The sequence below is a fragment of the Carcharodon carcharias genome, chromosome 31 (genome assembly GCF_017639515.1).
Source record: "Carcharodon carcharias isolate sCarCar2 chromosome 31, sCarCar2.pri, whole genome shotgun sequence".
Classification (NCBI taxonomy): Eukaryota; Metazoa; Chordata; class Chondrichthyes; order Lamniformes; family Lamnidae; genus Carcharodon; species Carcharodon carcharias.
In genome coordinates this window covers 11773576-11799761 of record NC_054497.1, presented here as the reverse complement: position 1 = coordinate 11799761, position 26186 = coordinate 11773576, and the positions used below count along the sequence as shown (strand labels likewise).

General features: G+C 45.1%; 2 protein-coding genes across 3 annotated transcripts; one reads left to right on the top strand and one right to left on the bottom strand.

The window, feature by feature from the left end:
- Positions 1-14334, bottom strand: LOC121271514 (ferritin heavy chain B-like). Its single transcript, XM_041177494.1, has 5 exons — positions 14321-14334; positions 11913-12180; positions 2273-2419; positions 2039-2164; positions 1-459 (listed from the first exon to the last, which is right to left on the bottom strand). The coding sequence occupies exons 1-5, from the start codon at positions 14332-14334 to the stop codon at positions 304-306; spliced, it is 711 nt and encodes a 236-aa protein (XP_041033428.1). The 3' UTR covers positions 1-303.
- LOC121271646 (ferritin heavy chain, oocyte isoform-like) lies at positions 12099-26186 on the top strand. 2 transcript variants are annotated; one of them, XM_041177758.1, is made up of 5 exons: positions 12099-12163; positions 15853-16168; positions 20724-20870; positions 22435-22560; positions 25956-26186. In XM_041177758.1, exons 2-5 carry the CDS (start codon positions 16133-16135, stop codon positions 26106-26108), a joined length of 462 nt encoding a protein of 153 aa, XP_041033692.1. In that variant the 5' UTR covers positions 12099-12163; positions 15853-16132; the 3' UTR covers positions 26109-26186. The 2 variants fall into 2 exon arrangements, with proteins under 2 accessions (XP_041033692.1, XP_041033691.1); XM_041177757.1 differs by lacking the exons at positions 12099-12163; positions 15853-16168 and adding an exon at positions 17396-17497.

The window sequence follows — 26186 nt, the reverse complement described above, 5'->3', positions numbered from 1 at the left end:
TAAAGGTTTAACAGCTTTTATTTGGGAACAGATTGCAAAGTGTGTTCTTTCCAGAGAGCTTGTCCAATGGGTTATTGTCACCGCAAGGGATTCACTTTAATGCCACACTGCATTTACCACAACCATTCTGGTAATAACGGTGCTATAACTTAACACATGGGACAGCAAGGTTTACAGCCCCATTGAACAATGGAACCCTTTCTGGCCAGTCAGGATGATGAGCTTGCGGAAAACGAGGAAAGGCAGACTTAACAGATGCAAGCCGTACCCTAATGAGCCAAGGTGGCTAAATGTAACCCATCACTAACTGCTCTCCCCCAGGGTGTGCTTGTCGAACAGGTACTCTCCCATGCCATTCTCAGGAGCACCCAATCGCTTCAAGTTGGTAATATGATCTCCAAGCTTCTTAATGGCCTCAATTTGTTCATTCAAGTAGTTTGACTCCAGGAATTCGCACAGCTAAAACAGAAAGAAAATGCAGTGTTGAAGAGTCTTTCCACATTGTAATTTAATTCACCAACAGGGGACAATCCAGTTTAGGTCTAAAACCACTACTATCAGACCCTCCCGATGGATTTAGAATAACCAACCTCAATTCATTCGCATTATCCAGTTGATCAGTGAAACAAATTTCAAGAAATTGTTCACAACCAGTTAGATAGTTCTTTATTACCAGATCCTGACCCTGAATCTCCCAAAACAAAAGACCCTTGGAGATCTTTGCTCTCCTCCAGTTCTGGTTTCTTGCAGCCCTGATTTTATCACCCTTCAGCTGCTTAGGCCCTAAGACCAATTCCCTCCCTAAGCCTCTCCTCTTTTAAGATGCTCCTTAAAACCTCTTTGATCGAGCTTTGGTCATCTAATGTAATTTATTCTTTCATGGGATGTGGGTGTCGCTGGCAAGGCCAGCATTTATTGTCCATCCCTAATTACCCTTGAACGAGTAACTTGCTGGGCCATTTCAGAGGGCAGTTAAGAGTCACCCACATTGCTGTGGATCTGGAGTACATGCAGGCCAGGCTGGGTAAGGACAGCAGGTTTTCTTCCCTGCTGGGCAGTAGTGAACCAGGTGGATTTTTACAACAGTTAATGATAGTTTTATGGTCACCATTCCTGAGGCTAGCTTTCAATTTGAGATATTATTAATTGCATTTTTAAAATTCCACCAGTTGCCATGGTGGCATTTGAACCGGTGCCCCTAGAGAATTAGCTTGGGTCTCTGGATTACTGGTCCAGGGACATTGCCAGGACGCCACCATCTCCCCTTCATGAGGTTCAGTGTCAAACTTTGTCAGATTAACGCCCCTGGAGCATTTGTTGTGTAAAATGCACTATATATAAATGAAAGCTGTTGTATTTGCCCACATGAGAATCAAATTTCCACACTTCAGGTTTGTTCCCTTCTGTGGAATGGTTATAAAATTATGAGAATTCATCCAATTGGCCAGAGAGGGATTTTCTGATAGGTAGGAACTAATCTAAGGTGTTTGGAATTATGACATTCGCTGCTCAGTGCTTACTGCAGGGTCGCTAATATGGTAACAGCATCTAGAATTGCAGGGATGTGGGGATTCTGCCCTTTCTGGGTGGAACTTCTGTCCACATCTTACGAAGTAAAGGATGGGCGAGTTTCATGTGCTACCCTTCCTTATCTAGCAACAATCAATGAATCACAGCACATTTTAATAATCTTTACCCACCCAAGGTGAGCAAAAGTAGGCAAGGTCATGCTCTTTGTTGGGTTCTCCCCTTCTAAGTTTAGTCAGAAAACTGTTGACTAACATTCCAAATCACAACAACTTGCTGCATTAGGTTTTTAATTCTTCATCTACCCCTCTGTTTCTTTGCCAATTATCTTAAATCTGTGTCACCTAGTTACCAACCCTCCAATGGAGAAAGTTTCTCCTTATTTACTCTAACCAAACATCTCATAACTTTGAACATTTTGATCATATCTACGCAGCTATCTACTTGAAGTGCGATAAATTTATACACCAATTCTGGGTGGCCAAGATTTGGTGAGGGTTGCACAACTCACAATAGGATCGTTCTGTTCAGATGCCAGTTTGTGCAGGTCCAGGAGACATTGGTTCACAGCTTTCTCCAGCTGCAGGGCATGCTCCATAGCCTCCAAGCCGTTGCCCCATTCATCCCGGTGGGGTTTCTAGGAATAAAGACAACTGGTTCATTGGAGTTGAAGGAAATTTCTTAACACTGGGGAGAAGTGGGTGGAAGGGGAAGAAGAGGACGGAGAGATCTCCCTCCCACTAACCTTGATGTCCTTCAGGATGATGCGGCCTCCACGCTGATTCTGAAACTTCATCAGCTTTGCAGCATGTTCCTGTTCCTCAAGCGACTGCTCCAAGTAAAACTTAGCGAAGTTTTTCAAAGCAACATCATCCCGGTCAAAGTAGTACGACTGAAGCAGAAAAGAACAATGCATAATAGCAGATTTCAGAACACCCTCACCTCCAAGGTGCACACCATTCCGACACGAACAAAACCTCACTTTTTTTTTTCATTCATTCAAGGGATATGGGCCAGCATTTATTGCCCATCCCTAGTTGCCCTTGAGAAGGTGGCGGTGAGCTGCCCTCTTGAACCGCTGCAGTCCCTGTGGTGTAGGTACACCCACAGTGCTATTAGGGAGGGAGTTCCAGGATTTTGACTTAGCGACAGTGAAGGAACGACCGATATATTTCCAAATCAGGATGGTGAATGACTTGGAGGGGAACTTCCAGGTGGTGGTGTTCCCATCTATCTGCTGCCCTTGTCCTTCTAGATGATAGCGGTCATGGGTTTGGAAGATGCTGTCTTAAGGAGCCTTGGTGAATTCCTACAGTGCATCTTGTAAATGGTACACACTGCTGCTACTGTGCGTCAGTGGTGGAGGAAGTGAATGTTTATGGATGTGGTGCCAATCAAGCGGGGCTGCTTTTTCCTGGACGGTGTCCAGCTTCTTCAGTATTGGAGGAGCTGCGCTCATCCGGGCAAGTGAAGGGTATTCCATCACACTCCTGACTTGTGTCTTGTAGATGATGGTAGATGAGGAGTCAGGAGGTGAGTTACTCGTTGCACGATTCCTAGCCTCTGACCTGCTCTTGTAGCCACAGTATTTATATGGCTAGTCCAGTTCAGTTTCTGGTCAATGGTAACCCCCAGGATGTTGATAGTGAGGGATTCAGTGATGGTAATGCCACTGAACATCAAGGGGCGATGGTTGGATTCTTTTTGGAGATAGTCATTGTCTGACACTTGTGTGGCACGAATATTACTTGCCACTTGTCAGCCCAAGCCTGAATATTGTCCAGATCTTAACTGCATTTGGACATGGACTGCTTCAGTATCTGAGGAGTCGCGAATGATGCTGAAAAATTGTGCAATCATTGTGTTTCATCATTGCCATCTCCTACAGTTCACTACCTAACACGACTGTGAGAGGCCCATCACCACAAGGATTTCAGTGCTTCAAGAAATAATCCCTCACCATCTTCTCAGGGCAAATAAGAATGCCTAAGTGCCAGCTGTGCCTCAGTGAGTAGCCCTCATCCCCGAGTCAGAAGGTTATGGGTCTGCGCACAATCCAGAGATGTGACAATTCCACGGCTGCTGTTTTTATTTGTTTCCAACAATCACAGTATTTTGCTTTTATTTTATCCTGTTCCTACTTTAAATAAAGATGATGGACTTAGTCTCAGTCATATTAGGGGAGAGTCCTCTCTATAAATACTCCTTGGTGGCTTCTAATCTTCAGCCACATTTAAGGCTGTTAGGTTTGAAACAAATCTCCTGTGCTTATTCTAAATCAACTAGATTCCATGTTGCATTTAGATTTGCAAAGTCTGCTGGGTTGTGAAGGGGCTGTACTGGTTTGTTAACAGGTGTCCTGGGATTGATAGGGGATACACCAGGATTGCATGTGGGATGTGCTGGGACTGAGAGACAATGACCATGATGATAAGAAATAGGAGCAGTAGTACGCCATTCGGCCCTCGAGCCTACTCCATTGTTCAATAAGGTAATGCATGATTTGATTGTGGCCTTAATTCCACATCCCTGCCCGTCTCCCATAACCCTTAGCTCCCTTGTCAATCAAAAATATGTCCACCTCAGCCTTGAACATCTTCAATGACCCAGCCTCCACTGCTCTCTCTGGAGAATTCCAAAGGCTAATGACCCTTTGACCTTTCTGTCTTAAATGGGGGAGGGGGGCCTTAATTTGAAACTGCACTCCTTAGTTTTACATTTCCCCATGAGAGGAAACATCCTCTCAACATCTACCCTGTCAAGTCCTCTCAGAATCTTATTTGTTTCAGTAAGATCACCTCTCAAATCTTCTCAAATTCAGTGTGTATAGGCCCAACCTACTTTACCTTTCCTCATAAGACAACCCCTTCATCCCAGGAATCAGACCAGTGAATCGTCTCTGAACTGCTGCCAATGTAACTATATCTCACCTTAAGTGAGGAGACCAAACCTATACACAGCCCTCCAGGTGTGGCCTCACCAATGCTCTGTCCAACTGTAGCAAGACTTCCCTATATTTATACTCCATCCCCCTTGCAATAAAGAACAACATTCCATTTGCTTACCTCATTACTTGTTGATTCATGCACAAGGACACCAAGATCCCTGTGTACTGCAGCATTCTGCACTCTCTCACTATTTAAATAATAGTCTGCTTTTCTATTCTTTCTGCCAGAGAAGACAACCAAATATTTTCCTACATTACACTTAATATGCCAATTTTTTTGCAAACTCACTTAACCCACCTATATCCCTTTCCAGATTGTATCCTCCTCACAACTTGCAGTCCAACCTATCATTGTACCTTCAGCAAAGCTGGCTACAATACAGTTCTTCATCCAAGTCGTTAATAGAGATAGCAAATAGTTCAGTTCCCAGCATTGATCCCTGTGGTGCTCCACTAGCTAACAGCTTGCAACCTGATAAAGACCCACTTATACCGATTTTCTGTTTTTTGTCAGTTAACCGATCCTCTATTCATGCTAATATACCACCATGAGCTCTTATCTGGTCCACTAACCTTTCATGTGGCACCTTATTGGATGACTTTTGGACATCCAAATATACTACATCTACTGGTTCCCCTTAATCCACCCTACTTGTTACATCCTCAAAGAACGCTAATAAATTTTTCAAATACATTTTCCCTTTCACAAAAACATAGTGACTCTGCCTGTTTATGATTTTCATAAATGTGTTACTATCTCCTTTGTAATGGAATCTAGCATTTTCCCAATGATAAATGCTAGACGGTAGTCTCCACCTGCTCCAGCCCCTCTCTTCAACAGCATAAAACCCATCATATTTCTACCTCTGTTCAGTTCTGAATAAATCGTACGGGTTCGAAACATTAACTCTGTTTCTCTTTCCACAGATGCTGCCAGACCTACTGAGCTTTTCCAGCATTTCCTGTTTTTATTTCAGATTTCCAGCATCCACAGTATTTTGCTTTTATTACAGTTTCCTGCTTTCTGTCTCCCTCCTTTCTTGAATCCTGTGGTTACATTTGTGGCTTTCCACTCCTCTGGCTCCTTACCACAGTCTAGGGAATTTTGCAAGGTTACAACCAACGCGTCCACTATCTCTGCAGCCATTTCCTTTAAGACCTTACGGGTATGGGGATCAAGTGGGGGACTGACTGGATTACTGTGCGGAGAACTGGCACAGGTGCAACAGGCAAAAACGGCCTCCTTCTGTGTCATATATGACTCTATGCTGGCCATCAGGTCCAAAGGACTTACCAGCCTTTAGCTTTCCTAGTACTTTTTCTCTAGTAATCGTGATTGTTTTAAGTTCCTCCCTCCCATTCATCTCTTGATCTTCCTCTGTTCTTGATATGCTTTAAGTGTCTCCTACCATGAAGACAGATACAAAATGCTTGTTCAAAGTCTCTGACAGTTCTTTGTTTCCCATTATTAATTTCCTAGTCGCACCCTCTAAGAGACCAACACATACTTTAGCTACTCTCTTCCTTTTTATATTCTTGTAAAGCTTTCATTGTCTGTTTTGTGTTTCTTACTAATTTTCTCTCATATTCCATTTTCTCTCTATTATTTTTCTAGTCATCCTTTTCGGGCTTCTAAAATTTTCTCAATCTTCTGGTCTACCACTGATCTTTGCAGTATTGTACATGTTTTCTTTCAATTTGATACCATCCTTAACTTCCTTAAGTAAGCCACAGATGGGGCATCCTTCTCGTAGCACCTTCCTTTCTCAGTGGAATATATCTTTGTTGAGAGCTATTAAATACCTACTTAAATGTCTGCCACTGCTTCTCTACTGTCTTACCTTTTAACCGCTTTCCCCATTCCACTATCGCCAACTCTGTCTTCATAGCGATGTAATCGCCTTTATTTAAGTCCAAGGCTAGTTTCACTGTCAAACTGAATGTGAAATTCTACCATGTTATGATCACTCTTACCTGGAGGATCCTTTACTATGAGGTCAATACTTAATCCTGGTTAATTACACATTACCAGGTCTAAAATAGTCTGTTCCCTGGTTGGTTCAAGAACAACATATTGTTCTAAGAAACTGTCCCAATTAGACTCTATGAACTCATCCTTCAGGCTACTTTTGCCAATTTCATTTGTGCAATCTATATGAAGATTAACCCCCGCCCCCACCCCACCATTTAAACTGCTATTGCAGTAACTTTCTTACAAGGACCCACCCCTCCCCCCATTATTTTTTGATTTGTACAGTCCTGCAGAGTAGCTACTGTTAGGGGGCTTATAAACCATTCTCAGCAGTGACTTCTTTCCTTTGCTATTTCTTATCTCCACCCAAATTGATTCTACATTTTGGACTGGGATTGAGGGAATACACTGAAATTGTGTAATGGGATGTACTGGGATTGTGAGGGAATATGCTTGGTTCCTCTGCTGGTGCTATGAGGATATGTTACATTGTGTGGGAATGTACTAGATTTCTCTGTTGGTACTGTGGGCTATGTGCTGGTTTCTCCACTGAGATTGAAGCAATATTCTAGATTGCATGGGATGTGCTGGCTGGTGTTTCTCTAGACAGTGGGATATGCTAAATTGTAAGGGATTTCCAGGTTTCCTGCTAGATTGTGTCATACAGTAAGGGTCTGCTGGAATTCCCTGCTGGGATATGCTCGACAGTGAGGAGGTGCTGGGATTTTACAGTTCGGTTATGCTATGCTGTATGGGATTGGCTATTTTTTCTGCTGCGATTGGGTCTGTGTTAGATTTACTGCTGGATGTGCTGGATTCCCTATTGAGATGTGTTGTGCTCTATGGGATGTGCTGGATTTTTCCTGGGATTCCCTACCAGGGGTGTGTTGGGTTGAATGGTACCTGTTGTATTCTCTCCTAGGTTTTTTTTTCCTGCTGGGATGTGCTGTGATTCCCTCTTGGAATGTATTGAACAGTGAGCATCTGCTGGAATTCCAATCCTGCGATGTGTTGGGTTGAATGGGATCTGTTGGATCCTCTCCTTGCATCATTGGAATTCCCTCCTACGATATCCTGGGTTGTATGGGATGTGCTGGGATTCCCTCTCAGGATGTGCCGGGACTGCCTCTTGGGATGCGGATTATCTGCTGGGATTCCCTGCTTGGAAGTGCTGGGATTATCTACTGGGATTCCCTCCTGGGATTCCCTGCTGGAATATGCCAGGATTCCCTGCTGGGATGTGGATATACCCGCTGGGATTATCTGACAGGATGTGGATTACCTGATGGGATTATCTGATGGGATGTGGATTACCTGGTGGGATGTGGATTACCTGCTAGTATTATCTGATGGGATGTGGATTACCTGCTGGGATTATCTGATGGGATGTGGATTACCTGATGGGATTATCTGATGGGATGTGGATTACCTGCTGGTATTATCTGATGGGATGTGGATTACCTGATGGGATGTTGATTAGCTGATGGGATGTGGATTACCTGATGGGATTATCTGATGGGATGTAGATTACCTGATGGGATGTGGATTACCTGATGTAGATTACCTGATGGGATGTGGATTACCTGATGGGATGTGGATTACCTGCTGGGATTATCTGATGGGATGTGGATTACCTGCTGGGATTATCTGATGGGATGTGGATTACCTGCTGGGATTATCTGATGGGATGTGGATTACCTGATGGGATTATCTGATGGGATGTGGATTACCTGCTGGTATTATCTGATGGGATGTGGATTACCTGATGGGATGTTGATTAGCTGATGGGATGTGGATTACCTGATGGGATTATCTGATGGGATGTAGATTACCTGATGGGATGTGGATTACCTGATGTAGATTACCTGATGGGATGTGGATTACCTGATGGGATGTGGATTACCTGCTGGGATTATCTGATGGGATGTGGATTACCTGCTGGGATTATCTGATGGGATGTGGATTACCTGCTGGGATGTTGATTACCTGCTGGTATTATCTGATGGGATGTGGATTACCTGCTGGGATGTGGATTACCTGATGGGATTATCTGATGGGATGTGGATTACCTGCTGGGATGTGGATTACCTGATGGGATTATCTGATGGGATGTGGATTACCTGCTGGGATTATCTGATGGGATGTGGATTATCTGATGGGATGTGGATTACCTGCTGGTATTATCTGATGGGATGTGGATTACCTGCTGGGATGTGGATTACCTGATGGGATTATCTGATGGGATGTGGATTACCTGCTGGGATGTGGATTACCTGATGGGATGTGGATTACCTGCTGGGATGTGGATTACCTGATGGGATGTGGATTACCTGATGGGATGTGGATTACCTGCTGGTATTATCTGATTGGATGTGGATTACCTGCTGGGATGTGGATTACCTGATGGGATTATCTGATGGGATGTGGATTACCTGCTGGGATTATCTGATGGGATGTGGATTACCTGATGGGATTATTTGATGGGATGTGTATTATCTGATGGGATGTGGATTACCTGATGGGATGTGGATTACCTGATGGGATTATCTGATGGGATGTGGATTACCTGATGGGATTATCTGATGGGATGTGGATTACCTGATGGGATTATTTGATGGGATGTGGATTACCTGCTGGGATGTGGATTACCTGCTGGGATTATCTGCTGGGATGTGGATCACCTGCTGGGATGTGGATTACCTGATGGTATTATCTGCTGGGATGTGGATTACCTGCTGGGATGTGGATTACCTGATGGGATTATCTGCTGGGATGTGGATTACCTGATGGGATTATTTGATGGGATGTGGATTAACCTGCTGGGATGTGGATTACCTGATGGGATTATCTGCTGGGATGTGGATTACCTGCTGGGATGTGGATTACCTGATGGGATTATTTGATGGGATGTGGATTACCTGCTGGGATGTGGATTACCTGATGGGATTATTTGATGGGATGTGGATTACCTGCTGGGATGTGGATTACCTGATGGGATTATTTGATGGGATGTGGATTACCTGACCTGATGGGATTATTTGATGGGATGTGGATTACCTGCTGGGATGTGGATTACCTGATGGGATTATTTGATGGGATGTGGATTACCTGCTGGGATGTGGATTACCTGATGGGATTATTTGATGGGATGTGGATTACCTGCTGGGATGTGGATTACCTGATGGGATTATTTGATGGGATGTGGATTACCTGCTGGGATGTGGATTACCTGATGGGATTATTTGATGGGATGTGGATTACCTGCTGGGATTATCTGATGGGATGTGGATTACCTGCTGGGATGTGGATTACCTGCTGGGATGTGGATTACCTGATGGGATTATTTGATGGGATGTGGATTACCTGCTGGGATGTGGATTACCTGATGGGATTATTTGATGGGATGTGGATTACCTGATGGGATTATTTGATGGGATGTGGATTACCTGCTGGGATGTGGATTACCTGATGGGATTATTTGATGGGATGTGGATTACCTGCTGGGATGTGGATTACCTGATGGGATTATTTGATGGGATGTGGATTACCTGCTGGGATGTGGATTACCTGATGGGATGTGGATTACCTGATGGGATTATTTGATGGGATGTGGATTACCTGCTGGGATGTGGATTACCTGATGGGATTAGTTGATGGGATGTGGATTACCTGCTGGGATGTGGATTACCTGATGGGATTATTTGATGGGATGTGGATTACCTGCTGGGATGTGGATTACCTGATGGGATTATTTGATGGGATGTGGATTACCTGCTGGGATGTGGATTACCTGATGGGATTATTTGATGGGATGTGGATTACCTGATGGGATTATTTGATGGGATGTGGATTACCTGCTGGGATGTGGATTACCTGATGGGATTATTTGATGGGATGTGGATTACCTGCTGGGATGTGGATTACCTGATGGGATTATTTGATGGGATGTGGATTACCTGCTGGGATGTGGATTACCTGATGGGATGTGGATTACCTGATGGGATTATTTGATGGGATGTGGATTACCTGCTGGGATGTGGATTACCTGATGGGATTATTTGATGGGATGTGGATTACCTGCTGGGATGTGGATTACCTGATGGGATTATTTGATGGGATGTGGATTACCTGCTGGGATGTGGATTACCTGATGGGATTATTTGATGGGATGTGGATTACCTGCTGGGATGTGGATTACCTGATGGGATTATTTGATGGGATGTGGATTACCTGCTGGGATTATCTGATGGGATGTGGATTACCTGCTGGGATGTGGATTACCTGCTGGGATGTGGATTACCTGCTGGGATGTGGATTACCTGATGGGATTATTTGATGGGATGTGGATTACCTGCTGGGATGTGGATTACCTGATGGGATTATTTGATGGGATGTGGATTACCTGATGGGATTATTTGATGGGATGTGGATTAGCTGCTGGGATGTGGATTACCTGATGGGATTATTTGATGGGATGTGGATTACCTGCTGGGATGTGGATTACCTGATGGGATTATTTGATGGGATGTGGATTACCTGATGGGATTATTTGATGGGATGTGGATTACCTGATGGGATTATTTGATGGGATGTGGATTACCTGCTGGGATGTGGATTACCTGATGGGATTATTTGATGGGATGTGGATTACCTGATGGGATGTGGATTACCTGATGGGATTATTTGATGGGATGTGGATTACCTGATGGGATGTGGATTACCTGATGGGATTATTTGATGGGATGTGGATTACCTGCTGGGATGTGGATTACCTGATGGGATTATTTGATGGGATGTGGATTACCTGCTGGGATTATCTGATGGGATGTGGATTACCTGCTGGGATGTGGATTACCTGCTGGGATGTGGATTACCTGCTGGGATGTGGATTACCTGATGGGATTATCTGATGGGATGTGGATTACCTGCTGGGATTATCTGATGGGATGTGTATTACCTGCTGGGATTATCTGCTGGGATGTGGATTACCTGCTGGGATGTGGATTATCTGCTGGGATGTGGATTACCTGCTGGGATTATCTGATGGGATGTGGATTACCTGATGGGATGTGGATTACCTGCTGGGATGTGGATTACCTGCTGGGATGTGGATTACCTGCTGGGATGTGGATTACCTGATGGGATTATCTGCTGGGATGTGGATTACCTGCTGGGATTATCTGATGGGATGTGGATTACCTGCTGGGATTATCTGCTGGGATGTGGATTACCTGCTGGGATGTGGATTATCTGCTGGGATGTGGATTACCTGCTGGGATTATCTGATGGGATGTGGATTACCTGATGGGATGTGGATTACCTGCTGGGATGTGGATTACCTGCTGGGATGTGGATTACCTGATGGGATGTGGATTACCTGATGGGATGTGGATTACCTGATGGGATGTGGATTACCTGATGGGTTTATCTACTGGGATTCCCTCTTGCGATGTGTTAGACTCTCACCATGGACAGGTAGACGTAGGAGGCGGTGAGCTCCAGGTTGATCTGGCTGTTGATGCCATCCTCACATTTACTCGGGCAGTTCTGGCGGCCCTGGCTCTGGCCCTGGCTCTGGCCCTGGCTCTGGCCCGCTTGGCCGCCTCCGTGGACCTGCGACCCCCTCCACTGCCGCCCGGCGGCGGGAGAGCAGCAGGGCGGGCACTGGAGGGGGTTGAGGAGGCGGCGGCCAGGCTGTAGGCCCAACAACAAGCCGGGTAAGAGGCCCCACAGCCTGCCCATAGGAGCGCGCACAAGCCGCGGGTGCGCGCAAGGCGCCGCCCACGACGCCCGTCCCTCCAGGTGGGGAGGGGGAGGGGGGGGTGGGCGTGTGCCACCGGATCCGAGGCCGCTGATTGGTCAACGGTGGCGTAGGCGGGTGGCCAGCCGGCCTCCGCCATATTGGGAAGGGAGGATATTGTAGAGAAGGCCGCCATGTTGAGAGTGGCGCGCCCATTGTCGTGCATCGTCCGCCATTTTGAGTGGTATCAGCTCGAGTTGCCCTGTATGTCGGCCATGTTGGGTGTGGCAAGTCCTCCACTAATGTTGGGTGTGGCAGGCCCTACGCCATGTTGGGTGTGGCAGACAATGCATCTTCATCTTCCCACTAGCTGTGATCTATCATTTTAGCTCAGGCTGCTTATGGACTCATAATACAGTTACAGAATGGAAGGAAGCCATTCGGCCTGTCATGTCCATGCTGGATCTCCACAAGCACAACTCACCTAGTCCCACTGCCTGGCCCTTTCCCCATCGCCCTGCAATTTTTTTTCTCTTCGGGAGCTTGTTCAATTCCATTTGAAAACTCACGATTGAATCTGCCTCCATTCAGGCACTGCATTCCAGATCTTACTCACTTGCTACATAACAAAAGTTTTCCCTTGTGCCACCATTGCTCCTTTAGCCAATCATCTCAAATCGGTAACAAAAACAGAATTACCTGGAAAAACTCAGCAGGTCTGGCAGCATCGGCGGAGAAGAAAAGAGTTGATGTTTCGAGTCCTCATGACCCTGATGTTTTTATCTCAAATCGATGTCCTCTGGTTTTCAGCCCTGTTGCCAATGGGGATTCTCTCCACCTACTCCATCCAGCCCCCTCATGGTTTTGAACACCTCTATTATATTTCCTCTCAACCTTCATTCTGAGGTGAACAGCCCCAGCTTCTCCAATTCACCTTCATAACTGAGGTCCCTGCCCTCATCCCTTCTTGTAAATCTTCTCCGTACCCTCTCTAAAGCTTCACGTCCTTCCTAAAGTGTGGTGCCCAGAATTGGACACAGGACTCCAGTTGAGGCCGAGCCAGTGTTTATAAAGGCTCGCCATAGTCTCTTTGCCTCTGTACTCGGTTTATAAAGCCCAGATGCCATATGCCTTTTTCACCATCTTCTCAGCTTGCCCTGCGACCTTCAACAGATCGCTCTGTTTCTACAACCCCTTTAGAATTGTACCCTTTATTTTATGTTGCCTCTGCTCCTTCCAAAATTGTATCACTTCTCATTTCTCCGCATTACATTTCATCACCTATATGTCCACCCATTCTACCAGCCTTGAAATCATGTAACAAATTAAATTCAATGGTTGCTATATAAAAACAAAAGGAATTTGGGTCAGAGCCTGCGGAAAAGAAAGCATAGACCTCAGCAGGTAATAACGACGCAACCACTAGGATAAAAGCGAAATACTGCCAATGCTGGAAATCTGAAATAAGAACAGAAAATGCTGGGAAAACTCAACAAGTCTGACAGTATCTGTGGAGAGAGAAACCTTAATGTTTCCAGTCCATATGACCTTTCTTCAGAGCTAAAGAGAAGTAGAAATGTGATGAAATTTATACTGAGAAGAGAGTTGTGGGAGGAGGCCTGAGAATGACTGGAACAAGGAATGTTCCAAGTACCCCATAGAGAGACAGGCATAACTGGGACCCATGCGGGTACACCTTTTATTCGGAGGAAGTGAGACAAGTTTAAGGAGAAATTGTTCAGTGACAGAGCAAGTTCAGCCAGGTGGAGGAGAGTGGTGGTGGCTGGGGATTGTTCGGGCCTCTTTTCAAGGAAGAAGCGGAGAGCTCTCAGACCATCCTCAACCACATTGTTGTGGGCCCAGTCTGGAGTCACATATCTGGATAGGCCAGACCAGGTAAGGATGGCAGATTTCTTTCCCTAAAGGATATTAGTGAATCAGGTGGGTTTTTATGTCAATTGATGTGGTTTCATGGTGACCATAACTGAGACTCGCTTTCAATTCCAGATTTTTAAAATTCATTAATTGAATTGAATAATTTAATTTAAACACCACCAGCTGCTGTGGTGGGCTTTGAAATCACGTCCCCAGAGGATGGGCCTGGACCCCTGGGTTACTAGTCCAGTGACATTACCTCTGCATCGCCATCTTTCGCATATGATAGCCAAACAGAAGATGCTGAAAAGGATCTTTTGGTGGCCTCAGGATGGCTCTGGAATGTAAATCAGAAGGTAGTAAAGTGGTTGGATGTATAGCCAATAAAATAAGGAGTTGGCACAGAAAGACGCTGAGCTCAGTGTTCCATTCAAAGACTGTTGAAGCATGAACACAGCCCAGATTGTGAAAAACGACACAAAGGAATCTTTATATTTGTAAATGCTGTGATTGGGGCATGGCCTACCTTTACTTTGTAGGCACATGTGATGACGTGACTTTTATTTTAAAGTTAATTAGACAAAAGCAATGTCTAAAAGCACCAAATGTTATGTGGCAAGAAAATGGGCAGGCCCATAGCTCAGAGGCAGGCTTAATTAATTGCTCACTGATCTCAAAAAATTCACTGACTTAATTTAGGTTCAAAAAGGAGTATTACATCCAGTTCTGGGCACCACGCTTTAGGAAGGATGTGAAGGCATTATTATATTCGCTGGAGTTCCGAAGAATGAGGGGGGAACCTCATAGTAACCTATAAGGTTCTAACAGGACTAGACAGGGTAGATGCAGGAAGGATGTTCCCGATGGTGGGGGAGTCCAGAACCAGGGGTCACAGTCTGAGGATATGGGGTGGACCATTTAGGACTGAGATGAGGAGAAATTTCTTCACCCAGAGAGTGGTGAGCCTTACCACAGAAAGTAGTTGAGACCAAAACATTGTATGTTTTCAAGAAGGAGTTAGATATAGCTCTTGGGGCAAAAGAGATCAAAGGGTATGGGGAGAAAGCAGGAGCAGGCTATTGAGTTGGATGATCAGCCATGATCATAATGAATGGCAGAGCAGGCTCAAAGGGCCGAATGGCCTACTCTTGCTCCTAGTTTCTATGTTTCTATAAGAGGTTGCCGAGAAAACATTCATGAGAATAGATCCGGGGTTGAGGAACTTCCGTTATTTAGAAAGATTGGAGAAGCTCCTTGGAGAAAGGAAAGTTGAGAAGAGATTTGATAGAAGTATTCAAATTCATGAGGGGGCTGGGCAGAGTAGATAGGAAGAAACAGTTCCCATTGTTGGAAGGGTTGAAGGTCAGAGGGCACAGATTTAAGGTAATTGGCAAAAGAAGTAATGAGACATGAGGTAAATTTTTTTCACTCAGTGAGTAGTTAGGATCTGGAATGCACTGGCTGAGAGTGCAGTGGAGGCAGGTTCAGCTGAGGCTTTCAAAAGGGAATTGGATCATTAATTGAAAAGGAAAAATTTGCAGGGCTACAGGGAAAAGGCGGGGGAGTGGCAATAGGTGAATGGTTCCTTTAGAGAGCCAGCACACACACAATGGGCTGAATGGCCTTCCTCTGTGCTGAAACCAACGTACGATTCAATGATATAACATAAAGCTTGTTCAAATTAATAGATGTTCTTGACTAGTCTTTAAGTAATGTTTATATATTAAAATTTTGAACTCAAGTTAAAAAAATAATTTATTTAAAATGTGTTGCTTTCTGTTCTTCTTTTAGCCTTCCCTGTACCGTTCCTCTGGATTCTCCCTAACTCTACGCTTCCACTTGGGTGGATCTTCTTGTACCCGTGCTAATAAAATGCTGAGATAGCCAAAAGGGAAAATAGAAATCATGATCAAAGTGTACAGTCCTCTGGTTGTACACCTTGTGTATTATGTTCAACACCGCTGGCTGAGATCCAAGGCTGATAAAGGACACACACAGAGGCAGTGCAGAGAGGAGCCATCAGTCTGATCCCAAACCTGAGGCAGATGGAAGAAACTTGTGTGCTTCAACCATGAAAGAAGACGATCTTCGAGGCGTTCTTGCACAGGTAAGTAAGACAGTTGATTAACAGAAATGTCTGGAAAAGACTTTGCTTCTTTTTTATTCTTTCATGGGACGTGGGTGTCGCTGACAAGGTCAGCATTTATTCCCCTACCCCCAATTGCCCTTGAACTGAGCGTCTTGCTGGGCCAGTTAAGAGTCAACCACATTGCGGTGGGTCTGGAGTCACATATAGGCCAGACCGGGTAAGGACAGCAGATTTCCTTCCCTAAGTGGCATTAGTGAACCAGATGGGTTTTTACAACCATCAATGATAGTTTCACAGTCACTGAGACTAACTTACAATTCCACATTTTATTAATCGAATTGAAATTCCATCCACTGCTATGGTGGGATTTGAACCTGTATCCCCAGAGCATTAGCCCAGATCTCTGAATTATACCACCCCTCCCCCCAGTGATGTTACCACTACACCACTGTCTTCCCTAAATCCAGAAAATTACTTAGCATTAATTTGAATTGCAAGAGTAGGACAAGGGGACACAGGTTCAAACTGATAAATGGAAAATTTAAGAATTTTACATGCATGTAATCAATTTCTTAGTGGAGTCATAAGGACAGAATCCCCAAACTCATTTAAGTATTAATTATCTGAGGCAAAGGGCAGAATTTAAGATCTTCCCGGTGGGTGAAGCAAGGTAGGCAGAATGACCTTCGACATTTAGGGTTATCTTTAGATCCTAATGGGAGAATGCTGAGCACACTAGTGATTGTGTTAACTCAATTAATGTAAACTGGTCAATGCCTTTGGTAAGATAACCAACAGAAGACTGTCAACATGTTCTCCTGTTGATCTCACTAAAATTTATTTCTAACGTGTAATATTTTAAAGTAAGAAGGGAAGACTTGGAGATTCTCCAGGCAGAGAGACCTCCTGATCAATTAAACAGCACAAAGAAAGTCAGGAAGCAACCAAGCAGACTTGTCAACCCTTCCGAGCCCTCACGCCATCTCCCCATCCCCTCCCTTCTGTCAGCACCTGAGTCAAAGCAGCTGGCCTATTGGTTGAAAGAGCTGTCACTCATGGAGCATGCAGCAACTTGAAGTTAAAGCCAGGCTGTACCTGAGCAATATAAATTCAGGTGCACCTGAGATATATCTCCAGACTGCTGCCTCTGCACACCTGTCACCAGCAGCCATTCCTTAATCCCCAATCACATCAGAAGACTTTTGAACATCGGTTATTTTACCGTGCATTGACAACGTGTTCGGCATGGACCACAATATGCGTTCGAACTACCACAAGGACTGTGAGAGTGCTGTCAACCGCATGATCAACATGGAACTCTACGCTTCGTATGTTTACATCTCCATGGTGAGTTCTGCACTTGAAGCAAATCTCTTTAAGCTTGGCCCTTGAATGAATTCATGTAGGTATTTTCAAAAGGTACGTTTCTCTTTAAAGAGTCAGTGATGAATTGCAGGAAGAAACTAATTTTTTTTGTAATTTTTGCCTAGATTAAGTTTAAAAAATAATTATTTCCCCAGTCCTGTATATGTGGCAACTCTGGTCATCCACTCTTCGATGTGTTGACAAATTCTGGGAATAATTAAATCTTGGAGTAGAACTTCTGATCATCAAAGATGTTTTTAAGGTTTTCAGACTACATTCCTGGGTGTGCTGTTTAACATTGTGAGATAACTCCTGTTGTAAAATAGCATTTAAGGAATATTACGTGTGTGTTAAATGGTCAAACCTGAATTTTGCTGAACAGAGGTCTCAGTGAAAGCTTTTTCTCTATGTTTACAGTAAATGATTAAACATGATTAAAAAGTGCAGGGTGCCTATGTTACAGCAGTGGATAACATCTCAAGAAGTATTTCAAAAATGACCTTGGGATTCCTGGGGGGAAGGTGCTATATAAATGCAACTCCTTCTTTTTCTTTCACGCTGCCTAACACCTACAGATTTATTTTTTGTCAACTTGGCACAAGGGCGAAGATCTCCCCACAAAGATCAAAAATCCCCCTCAAAGCAAAGCTAATGATTCCAGTGGTGAATTTCTGCAATGTGTATTCTCACAATGTGTATTCTCACAAGCCACCATATGTTGTCAACAAGTGTTTATGGATACAATTTTTCCAAATTCTTAACAGACTAACGACTGACCGGTGAGAAAACGTTCGCCTCTTAATAGGTCATGTAATGGTGTGAGCCAATTGTGTCCATTCATTAACAGGTCAGGGTAGAATTGCTCTTATCATTATGTGTAAGCAACTGGTCAAGTGGTTTGTCAATGATATCTGTTGACTATTTCTGATATAATGAGTTCACAATCTAATTATAAATACTGAACATGAAATGTTATGGCAGTGTCGCCATACATGGTGACCAGAGCATGACATGGAGTCGTAGAGTCATTATGACACAGAAGGAGTCCACTCAGCCCATCGAGTCCATGCCGGCTCTGTCGAGCAATTCAGTCAGTCCCATTGCCCCACTCTATCGCCACTGCCCCATTAGTATATTTGACTCAAGTGCCCATCCAATTTCCTTTTGAAATCAGTGATTGTCTCCGCTTTCACCACCCTTGTAAGCAACAAACCACACGCAGCATTAAAATGTCTTTCCTCACAGGCTCACCCCATAACACTTGCCCAAAACCAGGAAACTGTGTCCCACAGTACATGGGAACAACTTTTCTTTGTCTACCTTACCCACACCTGTAATTATCTTGTATAGCTCCATCAAATCACCTTTGGTCCAAAGAGATCGAGCCCAGCTTCTGTGATCTAACCTTGCAGCTAAAATCTCTCATCCCCGCAACCATTCTGGTATATCTCCTCTACACCCTTTCACATCCATGTCTTCCTCTTTTTTTAATTCTTTCCACAGGGTGTGGGTGTCGCTGGCTGGGCCAGCATTTATTGCCCATCCCTAATTGCTCTTGAGAAGGTGGTAGTGAGCTGCCTTCTTGAACTGCTGCTGTCCATGTAGGTATATCCACAGTGCTGCTAGGAAGGTAGTTTCAGGATTTTGACCCAGCAACAGTGAAGGGAAGACTTTGAGATTCTATAGTGCTTGAAACTGCTGGTGCAATTCACTTGGCATCAATAGAGCCATTTGTTTCTGCCACTTTGGATTCCACCCTCTACCCACCCCGGGAGTTAATTTGGGTAGCTGAAGGAATTCAGTGTGCTGAGGTGTTATCAAGGTACCATCGAGGTGCAAGGTCATTTCCCGTTTCACTAGTCGTTGCTGGAAAGACTGAATTCTTGTTCAGAAATCTCAAATTTCCCAGAGAGTCATACCCTTCACCCGTACAAAATTCTGGAAAAAGACAAGTTTTGGGGCACAACCTACGCTCAGAGAGAGCAGTGGGGTGGCTGGTTGGGTGGGGGGTGGGGGGGGGTATTGGGGGGGTGGGCAGTCAATGAGATGGTTACAAATAATTGAAAATTTAAGCTAAGTCTACCTGAGCTCTCTAAGACAACACTGCCTGAAATAATCCTCCCTGCTTCTTGTTCTGCTTATAGGTACTTGGTCTTTGGGAACAATCTTTTGTCCTTTCTCGATGACCTAACAGATCCTACAGTAGTTGAAACCGTCCCCAAATCTTCGGCTAATAAAAAGGGAATTCAGTACCATATCCGCCCATTTTTTAAACTCTGCTAATGGCTGTCCTGTCACAGTTGAATGAGAATGCCTTGTTGGTAATGAAATGGATATTGAACTCTTTGGGTGTGCGCTATTCACATGAATTCCTATTAAAACGGATAGGGATGCGTTTGCACGAAGGGAGTGAGGGATTGAATCTGTCTAAATGGTAACAGATTCTTGACCAGAGGGAGCTGAGGCATTTCTGTTTTAATATGTGTTTTAATAATTAGCTGGCCAAGTCATTAAACCAGGTCATTACTGAAATATCCCCGATTCTAAAGAGCATTTGTCTTCTGATAATGTTCGATGGATATGTGGAGGGAGCAAAATATTTTTTTTGCTAATTCTCTAGTGCAAAAAAATTACTATTTTGCACAGGCACAACAATGATAAGAAGTATATTATGGAACAAAGGGAGGGTGGCACAGTGATAATGTTACTGGACTAGTAACCCTGAGGCCCGGACTAATGATCTTAAACATGAGTTCAAATCCCATCAGCTGTGGGAGTATAACTTCAATTAACTAATAAATCCAGGATAAAATGCTAGTCTCAGTAATAATCATCGCGAAACTACCAAATTATTATAAAAGCCCATTTGGTTCATTAGTGACCTTCATGAATGGGAAATCTACCATTCTTATGTGGTCTGGCCTACATGTGACTCCAGCCCCACAGCATTATGGTTGACTCTTACCTGCCCTCTGCACCACATGGACTGCAGCGATTCAAGAAGGTGGCTCATCAAAAACTACTCAAGGGCAATTAGTGATGGACAATAAATGATGGCCTTTTCAGTGACACTCATACCCCAAGATAAAATTGAAGCTTTGCTGTTCCCTCTGTATCTTTCTATTCCAGGAAGCAGATTATCTCACTTTGGGAACCAACTGGATTCATTATCCATTAATTTCTCCCCACCCTGTACACTGTTTTGCAGTCATATTACTTTGACCGAGGTGACATTGCTCTGGACAACTTCACAAAATTCTTCAAGAAGCACTCGGACAAGGAACGTGAGCAGGCAGAGAAGCTGATGAAATTTCAGAATCAGCGAGGGGGCCATATTACCCTGCAAGATATCAAGGTTAGTCTGTAGAAAACAACCATTTGGAATGTGTTTTCGTTATGTGACAAATGTGAACAGAGTCAACTTAAGTATTGCTGAAAAAAGAGACATGCTGTCAAAGCTTTTCATCTTGCACTCATCAGGACAGATGCAAGAATACCAAATTTCAAAGGGAAGAACAATTTATACTGCATGAGAAAAAAATGCTAATTGGTTGGCGACTGGACTCTGATTGGTTGAGATGTTGCCGTGGAGGATGCACCAGTGACCTGCTGGTCCCCCATGCTTTTGTTTAATTGAAAAAGGCAAGTCAAATGATTGGTCAAGGCGTTGCTATAAAGAATTCACTAGTGATCCGTTGTTCTCCCATGCTTTTGCTTAATTGAAAAAGGCGCACTGTCTGGATATATTCTTTCTGGTTGCAGAGGACCAGGCTCTGCATTTGAATTTGGTATTTGGTATTGTTGCATCTGTCCTGATGAATGCAAGATGAAAAGCTTTGACAGCATGTCTCTTTTTTTCAGCAATTCTCAAGTTCTGTACTACCAAGTGAATCAGAGTCTGCTCGCTTATTTTAAAGTGTCTAAAGCAGACTGGCTATTAACTCATGCAGTTTTTCAGTCAGCTTCTGAAAGAATTCTAGAACAAAACTGCTCTCTGTTCACTACTCCCTATAGAATCTAATTAAATTAGGGCTAAGGAAACATCACACGAGAGCAAGAAGGAATGCTCTTCTGGGATTAGGATATAAGCGTGTTGGTGCAACTGAAGTCCTGCACTGTCTCTGTTTTCCCTTTGCCTTATTCTCTGATGCGTTTCATTACTGAACTTCTGTGTTATCTCTGCTTCCCATTAGACTGGAACAATGCATACGGTTCTTGATATTTTTGTATCCAATTACAAAGTGGGAACATCTTCATTCCGCAGTGTTACTGCCCATCAGCTCAATCTCTGCACATTTACTTGCACCAAAAAGCTAGCTGGGAAAATGGATGTGATGCTTGCATAGAAACATAAGAAATAAGAGCAGGAGTAGGTCACTCAGCCCCTCGAGCCTGCTCCACAATTCAATAAGATCTTGGCTGACCGGATCATGGCTTCAATTCCACTTTCCTGCCAGTCCCCTGTAACCTTCGACTCCCTCGTAGATCAAAAATCTGTTTAACTTGTGCTTGAATACATTCAATGGCCCAGCCTCCACAGCTCTCTGGGGTAGAGAATTCCAAAGGTTAACTAATGACCCACTGAGGGAAGAAATTCCCCCTCATCTCGGTTTTTGAAGGGAAACCCCTCATTTTGAAACTGTGCCCCTTGTTCTAGATGAGGGGAAATATCCTCTCAGTATCCACCCTGTCAAACCCCCTAAGAATCTCATATGTTTCAATAAAGTCACCTCTCATTCTTCTAAACTCCAATGGATATAGGGCCAACCTACTCAACCTTTTTTCATAAGACAGCCTCTTCATCCCAGGGAACAACCTATTGAATGATAACCTAGAATCTATGGAATGCAGTGAGTTATTTTGCTTCCCTTGTACATAACCATGACCGTCACTAACCAAGGCTACACTTGTCTCTCTAGAGACCCGAGCAAGAGGATTGGGACAATGGTCTTTCGGCAATGCAGTGTGCTCTACAACTGGAGAAGAATATTAACCAAAGCCTGCTGGAGCTATACAAACTGTCCAAAGATAGATCTGACCCTCATGTAAGTATTCAGAAAAGAAATATGTAGGGTATTGGGAATTCAACATGCATATGATGAAACACATTGGTGGAAAGAGATTTAAGGTGGAATCATCCCAAAGCGGGCGTAAAAAAACGATGTTTTCATGTCATATTGTCCACTTCCCACTTCATTAATTATGCGGCCACAGGAAACACGCCATCTCACTGCCGGGCAGCCTCTGAATCGTCCACCACGCCGTTACCTCACTCCGAGTGCCATATCTAAACTGCAGCCACGCACACAGTTCTCAATGCTTGCAGCCCAGGACTGCTCCAGTGAAGACATGGCCCTGAAAGCCAAGTAGAGTTCAGTGACCCGTTACTCGAATGCCTTTGGAGGCCCACCATGGTGTTCTCCACCCCCACTCTGGCTGCAGGAGGTCCAGCAATCTCACCACTCCGGCTTGGTAGGCGGTGGCAGAGGTGGTCAGTGCCAACGCTGCACAGGAGGGGTTGGCCATCCAGTGCAGAAAGAGGGTGAATGATCTCATTTGTGCTGCCAGGTTAAGGCAACCATCTCATCACACTAAACATACACATTCAAACCCATCACACACTCACTGGCATCTCACTCACTGCCAGCTCAAGGGACATCACCACTCACTCTCTCTCACACACACCCTCACATCTCCATCTGGCCTCATCTCCTCTGGAGACTGCCTCCTCAGCCCTCACCATCTTTAGGCCACTTGAACAGATCAACTTGTGCCCGGCCCCCTCCACACACACACACCCTGGGATACCCTCCCATCCCCAGTACAACCCTCACTCTGCAGCCCCTGCCCTTGCCTGAGGCCACTTCGCCCCCTTCCCCAAGCAAACCCTAGCCCTGCAGCCATTAAAAAGCCACCGCTACCTTATGGCGGGTCTGGTGGGTAGAGACCTGCCCCTGAGCCCCCCTAACAGTGATGTGGTGCTGCCTGTGAAGCCTGGCGCTGATGCCCGTGAGTGCTGCCTGAAGCAAGGTCGGCAAACAAACCTCAAAGTCCCGAGTGATGTGCAGCTCACCAGGTGCATGTCGCTTATGTACAGTTGTGAAACATGTCACCGGGCAATCACGCCAATGTGCCCGGATGATCCAGCGTGGGGGCGGGGGGTGGGGGGGTGGGTGGGTGATGATTCCGGCGAGCAGGGCTTATAATGAGATGCTAAAGTATTGCTAAAGCAAAGCACTGACTGCCACTGCCAACACCTCCCAAACCGGAGTGGTGAGATTGCTGGACCTCCTGTGGCCAGAGTGGGGGTGGAGAACACCATGGTGGGCCTCCGAAAGACATTCCAGGGACAGGTCACTGAACTCTACTTGGCTTTCAGGGCCATGTCTTCACTGGAGCAGTCCTGGGTTGCAAGCATTGAGAACTGTGTGCGTGGCTGCAGTTTAGATATAGTGCCCGGAGTGAGGAAGCGGTGAGGTAATGGTGTGGCGGGTGATTCAGAGGCTGCCCGGCAGTGAGATGGCGTGTTTCCTGTGGCCGCGTAATTAATGAGGTGGGAAGCGGACAAAAGGGCGCAAAAAACGTCGTTCCTTATGCCCGCTCTGGGATGATTCCGCCTTAAATCTCTTTCTGCCAGCGTGTTTCATCACACGCACGTCGAATTGCCGATATGTGACGGCAGGAAATGGTTTTATGACAACGTGAAACCGATTTTTGCCATCTCCCGATATTTTGCGCTCCCACCCACTGTGACGCCCGGCTCAAAGGGGAGCGGACCATTCCGCCCTTAGATTTTGCCTAAAACGGGGGTGGTGACCGTTTCTGAAAACCTTGCTGCCAGCAATCGTCAGCATTTGAAAGTTCTGCAAGCCTGCCATCGTGGGACTGCTTCCCTCTTTGTTGTAAGATTAGCTGCTCCTACATAGTGCAGGAGCTTTCCTAACTGGTTATTACATTAAACCCCCCCATTGTGTCCTCAAATCTTACTTTAACTCAACCTTTGAAGCCGTCCAACTCTCTTCAGCTTCCTGCTTCATTTGGACAAGCAAACCAACTGTTTGGACGTAGGGGAAGGGAGATGGGATATTTTGGAACTGGCCAATCCTGGCTCCGTTAATGGTCACATGTCACATTGGTGTTCTAAAGCACTAGGGGCAGGATCTTCCAATTGATGAGCGGGGGGTGTGGGGGGGCCTGCTCACCGACATGTAAAATGGCGTGGGGGTGATATCGGGTGGAACTCCCAATGGCACCCCGCGCCATTTCCATTTTCAGGCCAGCGGGGGCGCAGCTGAGTTGGATGCGCGCCCGTTGACCTGTCAACGGCCTACTAAGGCCATTAGGAAACCAACTCAGCTCATTAATGGACCTGCCTGTCCAACCTTAAGGTTGGCGGGCAGGCCAGGAACCTTGGCGGGCTTGTGAATAAACAGGAAACCTCATCCGCTGGAGGGATGAGGTTTCATGAGGGTATTTAAATTTTAAAGAAAGGTTTAAATAAAAGTGATGGATATGTCCCCAACAGTATCACATGAGGAGGCATGGCAGGGAAAAATTTTAAACTCCTTTATTAAAAGTTGAAAATCTGAGCCTGTCTCCCTGAGGCAGCACTTAGCATCAGGGAGATGTGTGCGTTATTTCACGCACATGTGTGAAAGAGCGCACTCCCAGCTCAGGGAATCCTCTCTGCCCGCACATGGGGCGCATAGTGGGGGCGTTCGTGCCCTCTCCCGCTCTTACCCCCCAACGGGGGGATTATTTGCCCTAGGCTTTTGCAAGGACAAAGTGTTTCGATAGACACCACAGGTTAGATCCTTCAATGGAGTATAACGGACCTGTACTGATTGAGTAGATTGGGATAATACTCTTTGGAGTTTAAAAGAATGACAGATTTTCTTATTGAAATGTATAGAATTCCTAGAGGGCTTGACAGGGTAGATGCTGAGAGGCTGTTCACCACCATCCCCCCCCCCCCCCCAACCCCCGCAGCTGGAGAGCCTAGAACTAGGGGTCATAGTCTCAGGGTCAGAGTTCAGCCATTTAGGATTGAGATGAGGAGAAGTTTCTTTACTCAGAAGATTGAGAATGTTTGGAATTCTGTACCCCCGAGAGCTTTGGATGCTCAGTTGTTGAGTATATTCAAGACTGAGATTGGTAGATGTTAGGCACTAAGGGAATTAAGGAATATGGAGATAGGGAAGTAAAGTGGAGTTGACATAAAAGTTCAACTATGATCTTATTGTGTAGCGGAGCAGGTTCAAGGGGCTGCATTGCCTACTCCTGCTCTTATTTCTCATGTTCCTCTATCAATAGGAGACATGAACAAACTTGTATAACTTATCCTGAGTGGTTCACGCCTGGACAACTAGATTATTTTTCAGCTTCAAAGCAATTAGTACTTTATGCACAATAAACAGAGTCTGATTTCATTTTCTTCCAGTTGTGTGACTTCCTGGAGACTCAGTACTTGGAAAAGCAGGTCAAGACCATCAAGAAACTTGGGAGCCACATCACCAACTTGCATCGTCTAGGTGCCCCGCAGAATGGCACGGCTGAATACCTGTTCAACAAGCACACCTTGGGGGTGGAGTAGATCGTGCAACAGCAGGCCTTCACCTCTCACCCTGAATGCGACAATACCCATTTCTCTCCAAACATTCTCCAGTGCCCC

What these genes read in the sequence shown, in the direction of transcription:
- LOC121271514 (XM_041177494.1), bottom strand. An exon ending in CCTACGTCTACCTGTCCATG is followed by an intron (nt 2,420 to 11,912) that starts GTGAGAGTCTAA and finishes TTTCTGCTTCAG; the next exon opens with TCGTACTACTTTGACCGGGA. An exon ending in TCATCCTGAAGGACATCAAG is followed by an intron (nt 2,165 to 2,272) that starts GTTAGTGGGAGG and finishes CTTTATTCCTAG; the next exon opens with AAACCCCACCGGGATGAATG.
- LOC121271646 (XM_041177757.1), top strand. Translation starts at nt 17,396, where the DNA reads ATGGACCACAATATGCGTTCGAACTACCACAAGGACTGTGAGAGTGCT. An exon ending in TTACCCTGCAAGATATCAAG is followed by an intron (nt 20,871 to 22,434) that starts GTTAGTCTGTAG and finishes TTGTCTCTCTAG; the next exon opens with AGACCCGAGCAAGAGGATTG. An exon ending in AAGATAGATCTGACCCTCAT is followed by an intron (nt 22,561 to 25,955) that starts GTAAGTATTCAG and finishes ATTTTCTTCCAG; the next exon opens with TTGTGTGACTTCCTGGAGAC.